At 38.6% G+C, this 11,302-nt stretch overlaps 1 protein-coding gene across 1 annotated transcript; it reads right to left on the bottom strand.

The window, feature by feature from the left end:
- Positions 1 to 1,249: 1,249 nt before the first annotated feature.
- Positions 1,250 to 10,983, bottom strand: LOC124671710 (probable cyclic nucleotide-gated ion channel 20, chloroplastic). Its single transcript, XM_047208053.1, has 12 exons — positions 10,723 to 10,983; positions 10,037 to 10,198; positions 9,300 to 9,398; positions 8,103 to 8,240; positions 6,803 to 7,051; positions 5,387 to 5,641; positions 5,034 to 5,179; positions 4,395 to 4,472; positions 3,770 to 3,899; positions 2,392 to 2,638; positions 2,154 to 2,316; positions 1,250 to 1,691 (listed from the first exon to the last, which is right to left on the bottom strand). Exons 1-12 carry the CDS (start codon positions 10,981 to 10,983, stop codon positions 1,598 to 1,600), a joined length of 2,022 nt encoding a protein of 673 aa, XP_047064009.1. The 3' UTR covers positions 1,250 to 1,597.
- Between the last annotated feature and the right edge of the window lie 319 nt (positions 10,984 to 11,302).

The following is an 11,302-nucleotide window of genomic DNA, read 5'->3' as shown; positions in this document are numbered from 1 at the left end:
AACAAGAACAGGCCATGTAATACTCTAAGATACTTAACTATGTACTCAAGAACTTCCAAATATTTACTCCACATGTTGAATTCTCGATGGCACTATTTGTGTGGCTTGCGTTCTGTTCGTGCTGATATCCAATTTTCTTATGCGGCGCCTGATGCCACCTACAAGATTAGAAGTAAAAGCAGCGAATATGCCATCGATGGATCTATCAGTTCATTCTTTTGTCTAATGCTATAGATGCTCAGTGTTTAGGTTACTCATATAAACATCTTCATGAAAAGGCACAAAGCGCTTTCGGTATCAATGAGAGAATAGGCAGATAACTCTGGACAACAAGTTATTAGTTTATTTCGGGGAGTTTTCTTTTTCTTAATAGGAGATTCTAGCAGGAAAATTGCAGAAGAACTTTTGTTGACTACAGAGTCAATTGGGCCGTAGAATTATTGGACGAGGATGCCATGTAATCAGCAGGAACCGAGCTAGCTAGGTAAACATATCAGCCATGCACGGGCAGGTCCATAACAGTGTTACAGTTACAGGACTGGCCGCCTGGATACCATAAAAAAACAAGTTACAGGCCTGGGGCGCTATTAGGTGGTGGGCGACGTTTGGAACGATAGGTGAAACTAAACTAGGAACACAGGGACGTAATTTTTTTTAAATAACTACCATACACTTGGGAAGTAATAAAGGTTTCTAGTCACGAGGTAAACTACCCAGCGTTGGTTAACTAGCGTAACTATGCAAAGATGGCGAAGCCTAGGCTAGGTAGTGCCACGCTGCGCAACAAGCCAACAACATGCTCCTCGATCCTCATACAACCACAGAACCATTACCCCTCTCTCTCCAGTTCCGTTATAGCAAGAATTCAGTTAAGGGTTTTCGCGCTGCTATTTCTTGATTGAGATCATTTTGAGGTCACTTCTTGTAAGTTCTCAAAAGCAGTCGACACAGTTTTGGACTGTTGGAATGCTTTACTCCAAGGACAAAAAGTCAGATGATGAGTAGGTAGGTCTGTGCTGAAACGTCATGTACAGATACTGGATATGTTGAGACCACCTGAGATGCACGACAGCGGACTGGCTCGTCAGTGCTTATGTTGCAACCGTGGGAGTCAGCTAGACGCTGGTCACGCTGGTCTCCTCAACCTGGTCCTGTGGTTTTTTTCTGTCGACAAGCAACGCATATGATGAACAAAACAATTGTATCGAGTTTCAAAGGCAAGTACAAACACTGTAACAGCAGGCCAGATATATGTAATGTAAAGAGAGATCCCATGTTTAGTGGGTGGTAACATTTCTTTTCCTCCGAAAGGGGCACCGAGCCATGTCCTAGTAAGTACTACAGAGCTATTTCTCTGCTTTCTAAAGGGCCCAGTCTACGCACATCAGCAGAACATCCATATCTCCTTGTTATATACGGAAGGGAGGGGAGCTCACAGCAGAGCATTAGCAGCAAAATCTCCTTGTCCTAGTAATGGTGTGTGCATGTCTACTACCTATGTAGCATCAGAAACCTATACGCCGGTTGTTGCATACCGAGGGCATCTGTAAGAAGACCCTACCCTAGAGCGCTCACGAATGTACAGCAGACTATCCCTTTAGCCTTGCACGGCCTCAGCTCTCCGTCTCCTTTGCCGGTGCCTCCATGCGATTTGAATGCGGCTTGCCGCGAGGGTCCTCGGTGACTCGTACCTGTTCATGATGATCAATAAATCAGTAAACACAAGAATGGGCCCTTGCATGAGGAAGCTCTCGCACTAAACTTCAGCAAATGCAAAGTCCCCCAACGGTATGAGAGGTTCAAACAGCTGTCGATGCTAACACAAGCTAACACATATTTTGTTCCAAATAAAAGAAATCTTTGCAGGACAGCATATTTGGCAAGATGAAAACCCAACATGAACATTTTAGTGAATAAGCTAACACAAACTAGCACAAGTTTTTTTTTTCTTTTAAGCAATAGAACATGTTATTAGTTTCTGTAAAACTAGGCATTCAAGCCATCTCAATGTGAATAAAGCACAAATTGAAGTACCTGTTCACGAATTCAACTGCTCATATGAGAGAGTAGGATGGAAGAAAATGAGTAATAGCCGAAACTTAATGGAGATCAATAGTTTCGGGCTATAACTAAGGATAGGCTAGATTACTTACCTAATTGCAGCAATCACAGACGGATTACACAAGAACCTTGAAAACTCTGATGTAACTTCTTCCAGATCACTTCCCTGTAGTACGAAAGCTTCTACATTTGTTAAACATCTGATGGTACGTATCGACATCCAACGAACGGGATCGACCGCCACCTCCCCAGCATCTGATAAAAACAAGATCAGTTGATCTGAAGGAAAGACAAATGCAAATTAGGAAACCAGGGAAGATATGTGCGGACCTCTATTCACTGACGGCTGCTCCAAGTACCACATAAGGAGTTCCTCCCCACACACAGCTCCTTTATGTAATTGAAACTTGCTACCATCTTCACCGATGCTTTCTAATTTTCCCCGAACTATAAAGACCACCTTTTCAACTGGACGGCCCTGGCAAATAATGTCGCTTCCAGTAATGTACAACTTATGCTTTAACTTGTGACAGATAGCATCCCAGATTGGACAGTCCTTGACAGTGAATAAGCGAAACTGTAAATAGACAGACGTCATGTTTATCAAGATAAATCCTATATTTAATGAATGGATGCTCCCAGAGAGCCACCATATTAAGCCACATCATCCGAATGATTTAGACAATTAGATCTACATATTACATTAGGATTAAATAAGGACTAATTCTGTAGATAGCTGCATGCAACATAAAAAAGGCCCTCCAGCTGGGCACACGTGTCAGAGTTTTAGCAGGACTTATCAGAAAAATATGCACGGGCATAATCTGGCATGTGTGAGTGTGACAGACATATTTGTTACAACCGAACTCTTATAGAAAGATAACACCGCATGTAACACATGCAAATTTGTGTTCATACAAACAAGTACTTCCTCCGTTCTTATTTAATTGACTTTAGTTGAAAGCATCGACAATTCATTTTCTTCTCTCCCTCGCGTCGATTAAAACCGAACGGAGGGAGTAACTACCAACATGCATGATCAAAACTTTGATCCTACATGCACAATATTTCTCCAAGTAAACCATCTAGAAAACTGACGTATCTTTTATTAGCCATGGTGGTAATCAGCGCAGACAATAATGAGAGGGTCAAAACTGTGGTGCCAGCTGAGGAGATAGATTTTTCCATTTGTAGGTAGGGTAGTTAAGAGTTTTTTAGGAGCAATGAAACGCTGATTTCAAAAAAGCATGGCTCCGAGCTACATTATTATGTAGTGTGCAGGTATATGATCAAGTAAAGTATGAGAACAAGATGCCGATAAGAAAGATAAGCCTAAACATAAGTATTCCAATTATCGGGGTATAGATATCCATCTCTGAAGTAAGATTTCATGTGTCTAAATAAAGACAAACCAACGGTCAAGAATACATTTTGTAGCCTGTGTCAGTATCCAGAATTCCATTTCTTTAACACCACTAGAAGGACAACAAATCATTTTTCAAACGTATCTTGCTTCAACTTGACTAAATTAATTCTTGTTTACTACAAAATAGCCAGTCCATGCCTTTGCCCATGCTGGTTGATGACTAGAACTATTATAAAAAAGATTCAATTTGGGACAGAAATTAACAATGCATCCATCCATTGTCACCTAAATGAAGATGGAAAGGGAGGAAGGCAAGTAATTGCAGAGATGTTAAAGAAGAACCTTGTCAAGGAACCTGAAGAAATGGTGCTGTATATCCCTTTGAATATCTTCTGGTAAATTACTCAATATCTCTTCTTCATTCACTCCTCTCGTAGCCACCCAACTGAATCTTTCTGCTTGTCTAACCCTCCTGCAGGTTCATGAAAAATTAAGCGCCCTCACCTTCAACATTTATCTCCTATAACACGTGTTCATCCATCCTCTTCCAAAACTATCTCACATCCTAATTCTTATTTTAAACCCTAAAATGACATATTTGTGGAGTGGCATATTTATTACTAAACATAGATTGACAAATAATTCTCATGTATCTTATTTAAATTGGTGACCATTCATTTGGTCCAAATTTAGTATTGCGTGGCATATAACTGAACAGTATATACAAGACTATTTATGATTTGATGGCTACACATATAAATTGGAAAGTGAATCCTAAGTATTATACCCGAGGTAGAGGTTTAAAATAAAGACCTAGGAGAACTACTATTCCTTGTTCTTTCTGCAATAGATCTTATTGTGCCTTATGGGTAGGGGTTATAGTACTAGTATTTTTGCTTGCTCATTTAATGGAAAACATGGAAACAAAAGTTGGTCTCTCAGTTATTTGATTCGTGAAATATAGAACCTTCTCAAATCTTCTGGGAGTTGCCTGTGTCCCATCCATTGTTCAACATCATGCCTCCTAAGTTGCATGTCCAGTCTCCTGTGAGCAAGGAAATAGATGAAGGTGACTAGTGCACCACGATACATGCTCATTGTAGTGCAAATCTTTTAGCTAGTTGTCTTTCTATGAAGTCACCATGCACAAGATTGAGATGCTACCATGTCATACCAGTGTGTCGGTTCATAAGGTTCCTGTTCAGAACGAAACAATCATGCCCCTAGTTAAGCCAGACAATACTAGGATTTGAGGTTGGGTAACTTGCAACCCCATCGTAGCATCACTTATTACTATAACACTAACCTAATCATACTGCACATCAATTGATGCATCTAATGCTAGCTCACTTTATATTTGATCACAATTGGAAAACTCCATATATTAGGTTCTCTGGTGATAATATAGCTATGCGATCATGATCCCTAACCCAACCCCCCTGCAATCCTTAAAACAACACCAACCCAACCTATATGGACAAACCATTCAAAATTATCTTATAGGCTTAAGCATTTAAGTCTAAGCAATTTAGGCCAATGGATTAGTTTTGCAATGGAAAAAAAACCGGTGCCATGTGATGAATAAAATTGCAACACAACTGCTAACCTTTTCCCAAGAGATTGTAGAAAGTTCTGCATGTTCCCAATAAGTAATGCAAAAAGCAACAACCCCAGTGCAATAATAGCCTTGGTGAACAGAACCTCCCATACGAAGTAACTTGGGACCAAATTGCCAGCTAAAGTACTTATTTGCTGCAGTCAAATAATTGAAGATAAGCCAAAAACGTCATATAGTTAGGACAGTAACTGTACAAGTCAAGAGTCAGAATACTGAAACATAAGAGAACGTCAGTGTTTGTGTAGAAAAATGTATAAACTGGTACAGTTGAAGATTTTGCCTGCTTGCTATTACAGCAGGAGACAACTTTGGGCTAACCATGTAAACAGAGAGCAAGTTACCTGAAACCCCCAAAATAATGAATACACATAACGGTTAATGGCGGGTTCTGCAGTTAGCAGCACAACTTGCTCATAGATCCCATACTTATAAGAACCACTTGTAGTATCAAAACAGCCTTGTGTCATTGAGTGGCTGAACCAGTGGTGCCTCTTTTCTCTAACATGTTCACTAATGCCATATCCACAATCTGTGAACTCGGCACAGGATGTTATATTCAGTGCAACACAAGCATTCTGTAGACACTGATTAACGTTCTGCAATAAAATGTGGAAGGAAACAAGTTAGCATAACTGATACTTTAGGTAATATTTAAGAGGATTGGGGCATCAAGATATTAATGATCAAAGAACAAAATGAGCAAGAAAGTACTCAGGTTGCAACATGTTCAATGTGAAGAAGAAACAAGTCTCCACATTGAAGATAATAAGCAAGCTAAAAAATTCAAAACTCATATATACTTATCATATGTGCAAGCATGCCCCTGAGCATATAATAAGCATACATATATTTTGTAATCCCTTTACTTATTTAATTAAGGAAATTAGCGTTCCAGAGGATTTCGTAACCTCATTTACGGAAATCCCATAGAATTCCAGAGGATGTATAATGTATTGCACATATAGTTATGTTAACTTCCTGAATTACAGTACCAAAGTCATTTCCAATGTCAGGAACTAAATAAGACAAGTCGGCAGTATAATTACATGAGCAGTGCAAGACTGTGGTTGCCTTTTTTGGTTCTCGGTACCAGGGACACACCTAATACTTCCTTTTTTCCATGTTTACATAGCTTTATGTGTACTAAATCGAAATTATGTTAATATTTCTGGAATATTGCACTCTGTACTTTTAATTTTTCACTATTTAGGTTGCTGAATCCCCCCTGGGGGGCAATCAATTTTACTAACATAATTGATATACAGTTCGCTATTTCATCATTGTCTTTCTATAAGAAAAAAAGGAAGCATTTTACCTTCGATACGAAGAAAAATACAGCATGAACAATTCAGGGAAGCAGTAGGTGTGCCTAAACAAAAGCTCTATTTTATGATGATGATTACTTCTCTGCACCCGGATATTACAAGTACCCAGATTGAGAAGCTCTTTGAAAACAACAGTAGTTGGCATTTAGCAAATTATATCTCAACTATTGATGTTCTAATAGTAGCTTGATACTTCAATAGCATCCGCAACTTTTTATGTATTTCTCAAAATTGGTAAATTATATAAGCTAAGTAAGCCAGTAAGGATTACATAGTGCATTACATCTTATTATAGTAAAACTCAAACACATCAAGATAACCTGATCATATATTTTTATAAATTCATCAACTCATTTCTTTTCACTAGCAAGAATGAAATTATAAATATGGCTATCAATATTCCACGGGATTAATGTACACAAAGAGACTGACCTGTAGCCCAAAGTGGTACCAACATGAACCAACAACATGCCCAGCCAAAACAAATATTAGAAGATTAATCACAAAGTTAGCCCATGCGGATTCAAAAATGAATCCATTAGCAGATTGGCCACCAAGCAATGGCACAAATCTGCAGATTCGTGGGGCATACTGAAGAATAACTGTGGCACGCAACAAATTCTTCACGTAGTTTGCACTGGATAACCCAACATACTTAGGGATAACTCTCATTACAATCACCTGCATGACAGAGGAAAAAAGTGTCAAATGTTGGCAACATATATAAGTATTCTAAAAAATGTGATTCTATGCTAACAACATATTTAACCAATGAGATCGTAAAAGCTTGCTGGTTTTCTAACTTCAACAAGATAAGTTCGTAAAACGTATCTGTATATACATTTCTTGGCGTGGGCCCTTACTCTCTTCCAATGGACCAAAGGGCAACATATGTCATGTACAAGTGTAGGGAGACAAGCAAAGCAGACTTTATAAAGGGACCAAATACACAATTAATACAATATCTGACACAGCTATGCTAGACAAAACTGCATTATATTCTGTAGTGCTCATTGGACACTAGTTCTAAAAGTTCTCAAATTGTAGTGTTAGAAGCCTCTGAATGCTTTGCGATCCCAATTCGAAGAATACTCATATTTACTTATGACAAATTAGCTAAAGACCTGGGATCTAGTTACCAGGACCAAACATGAACAGCTAAGAGTGAAAAGCTTCCTTGGGAATTGTAAAAAGAAAACTTGGAGAACAGAAAGGGTGATTTGTCCCCCAAAACAACACAATCTAGTACAGACTCTTAAGAATTCAACAGTCCCCTCAATATGGGCATGATGCAACAATCATGCCCATCTTCAGACATACTGGGCATGGTTGTTTTCTTCACACATATTGCAGCAACCATGCCCATCTTGAAAAGCTTTTGCATCAAGTAAGACTCTTCTTGTTTCAAATCACTAGGTGAGATCTTCATGCAAATTTTCTAGTTTATTTATAGTGCTTAGGATTAATTATTTCTGGAATCTTGTTAGGCTAAAAACTTTTTTTCGAGAAAACGCAAAGGACTCTTTGCTCTTATAAACCCTAATACTAAATTCCTAACACTCCACAAGAAATAAAGAATGTTAATAACTTGAAGGAATATTTTTGGAGGAAAGTATGGACAATGGTTTTTCTACGTAATAAAATAAACTGTCTGGTCGCATTATTCGAAAGACAACTTAATTCACATCCTTATATAAGAAACTTATATTCAAGCCAACAAAACATACAGTACCTGAGGGAGTGGAAGCAAAACAAAAAAGTCGACTATGAAAGCACTGCGAAGATAGTGGATAAAAATTTTGCCAGGCTCATCAACTAAATCTCCAGACCCAACTACTCTTGACTCCGGATCTATGTAGGCCATCCTGAACTGCAAAAGAAATTCATCTCATGCATGTTGATCCATATTCCTTTTTTGACAAAAATCTCAAAGTTCTGAAGATAGTTTATGACAAGGTAGAGCTTAGTTAGGCCCAGGATGGGCTCAGGCCCCTCCTTCTAAATGGGAATCTCAGAATTAAGTATCAAGGTGTAAAAATTTTTAGTAAACAGGCCCTGTATAAGCTTCTCCACAAGCATTAAGCAAACATAAATACAAATATCCATCAATAATAAAACAACCTGGGTTATAACAGAACAAAAACAAGCTCAAACAGAACAAGTGCTCATGCTGTAGACAGTAGAACAACGTAAAACACTACCAAAGGCTAATGACAATAATTTCTTTAGAACTGGAAAGGAGAGTATAATCAGTAAATCAAGGCAAAGTTCAGCTAATTACTAGACTTATGCTTAATAAGGTAGATCAAACGTTTGTGTATTTAACTCTTATCTGCATTAAAATATATCAAGCTAACAAAGAAGGACAGCCATCTCTTTTATGTGGTCATGTTTCACTAATAAAATAGCAGGCTGTTAGACACCTTTCCTTCAGACAGTTTTTGGCTCGCTGTAACTCTCCTTTTTCTCTAAAATCGGCGACAAGAGTGTGGCAAGAAACTAAACAGTCCCTAAAAATGGGAGAACCTTTATATCGTGATGCACTGATTGCAACCTTTCAGGCACAATTTATAGGCAGAAATTTATGCTAATACTGTAAATATGAGAAAATTGCATAAAAGGATGACACCCTAGGTCCCTCGCAAGAATTCTGGTCATCAATTAGAAGTCAAATGTGATGTATCAATAGAAGTGAATTGCCAAGTTATTATAACCTGTCAGTGGATTTTTTCCCATTGTTAAATGTGGCAACTCTTCATAATAAAAAGCATGGGAAACACTCAACAAACATGTGGAACTTACAAAAGGTGATTGTTTCCATGGCCTGAAACCTATTCACGGAAACTATTTCTTACTGCAGGAGAACTGCATATTCATTTCGGAGACAACGAAGAACATAAATTAAACCAACTATGTGACTATATAACACCTGGAGTAGCATGTGAAGAAAATAAACTGCATCTGTCAAAGTTCTTGCGGCAATTAATGCTTCCCCAAACTGCCAGTTGAATACTATGCACTTGTTATCCTGCACCACAAGAAACAAACATGCACAGTTATAGTTAACTTTGCTGTTCGGTCAAGGCTATCGAGTTCAGAATTCAGAAAGTAGAAATCCTGATTAACAAATAGTGATAGTTACGTTGACAAGAAACAAACATAAGGTATTTACTTTGACAAGAGATTTAATATTCAGCTGTAAAGTCAGATATTGTAACTTTATGTAGCAAAAGAACCAAAGGAACAATTCGCAGGATGTTAAATATATCAAAATATTGAAAACTACCTTGTCTCATATATTGAGTACTTTCAAGAATATGTACAGTAAATAAACTCTTGTCATTCCAGGTATGGCACAAGCTCGCAAGCCCAGCCTGTAACTACTGGTCATGATACTAACTAAACACAGTGAAATCCAGCCTCTAAACAGGTGCCTAGGGGTGATGCCAAACACTCAAACATGGGCACTAATTTTGTTAGAGGATGGAGGTTGTTTCCAGCCATCCATGATCTACAAAAACGGTTGCAGGTGATTTTGGTAAAGCTCAAAGACCATCTTGTGGGACCAAACTTAGAGAATAAGTGGCCTATAAACAGTGTGGATGCCATAGAGATACTGTGGACATTAACAACGATCAGAACTTAGAGAAAAAGATATAAACTTACCTTATCCATGGACAGTAGGAAGAAAAAGAGCGGGTCGATGAAAATGGCAATTAAGCATGATATAGCAAAAAACTGATTCCATCGACGAACAGCCTTAGAATGTGGGTTCATAACTGGAATGTATGGAAAGGACGACCAAATTCTCCTCATCCATCCACCATCCTGGCCATACAGAACATTGTCAAACTTCAAGATAAAGGAAAATATATTAAAACCACTGTCGTCAAGAAAATCAAAGAAATAAAGCTGCAGCAACAAATTTAAGTAAGAAATAATGGCAAGATATCTATACTTCTATAGCCCAGGAATATGTAGCAGATGTCACTACTAACAAAATAAATGCACATTGCATATGCACAAGATAAGTACGGTCCACAGTTTTGTGTTGTTCAAAACACAAAAGCAAATGAAATATACGCTGTGCCCTTGTAATTTTATTCTGTGAAATCTTTAAACAAAGCAAACAAGACAATTTGGTCTAGATGGCAATTTCGTAAACCTCTATATCAAAACCATCTGACCAAGCAGCCTTATTATGCTCCATTTGAGAAATATATAACCCTAATCTCTTTTAAAACAAAAGGAGCTCGCAGGCTCCAGCTTATCTCTATCCAGACCATCGACGATACAAGGTAAATGAATGTGCAAGCAGATAGGAATGATCTTGTTCAAGATTGAAATGTCACCTTATCATCAAAGAGAGCTGGCCTTCTTTTGAGATGCATTTTGTTCTTTGGACAATCTAAGCAATCAGCATCATCACATTGCCCCAGTGATCCAGAAATCATCAGCTTTTGGTGCTTGGGAGCCTGCCCAGTGGACACAGGAGGAGCATCCCTCTGAACGATCACAGGAGCAGTAATGCATCTGAAGGGGTCTTCAGATGTATTATCTCTGACTGGTATACACAGCGGTGCCCTTCCGATAGGAAATCTCTGCAACTCCATGGCTCCTTACGACCTATTGCAATTAAAACAGGAACCACTTAGTGGGTTTGTTTACACCAGGAAATCCCCGAAATCCACATGCGTCTCAAGCTTGCACTTACGAATCTCGACCAGGAAAAAACACTAGACAGTACCGCGGGATTGATTCGAAAACACAGTAGAAAAACGCAGACAGCTCCTCTCGCTGGATGAATACACGGAAATTTTCGAAACGGTTGCTTGCTAAATCCACCAATACGCTGAAACATAGCAGATCGAATTCCCCAAACATTTCGAAATCAAACAGGGCAAATGGTGTACGGTGCGGAAACCCCATTAA

This window comes from Lolium rigidum, chromosome 1 (assembly GCF_022539505.1).
Source record: "Lolium rigidum isolate FL_2022 chromosome 1, APGP_CSIRO_Lrig_0.1, whole genome shotgun sequence".
Lineage (NCBI taxonomy): Eukaryota > Viridiplantae > Streptophyta > Magnoliopsida > Poales > Poaceae > Lolium > Lolium rigidum.
This window is presented reverse-complemented; position numbering and strand designations above follow the sequence as displayed.

Coding starts and splice junctions, on each gene's coding strand:
- LOC124671710 (XM_047208053.1), bottom strand. CDS start 10,983: ATGGAGTTGCAGAGATTTCCTATCGGAAGGGCACCGCTGTGTATACCA. Junction 4,473..5,033: donor CTACAATCTCTTGGGAAAAG/GTTAGCAGTTGT, acceptor CCTTGCTCACAG/GAGACTGGACATGCAACTTA. Junction 2,639..3,769: donor TCTTCAGGTTCCTTGACAAG/GTTCTTCTTTAA, acceptor GTCTATTTACAG/TTTCGCTTATTCACTGTCAA.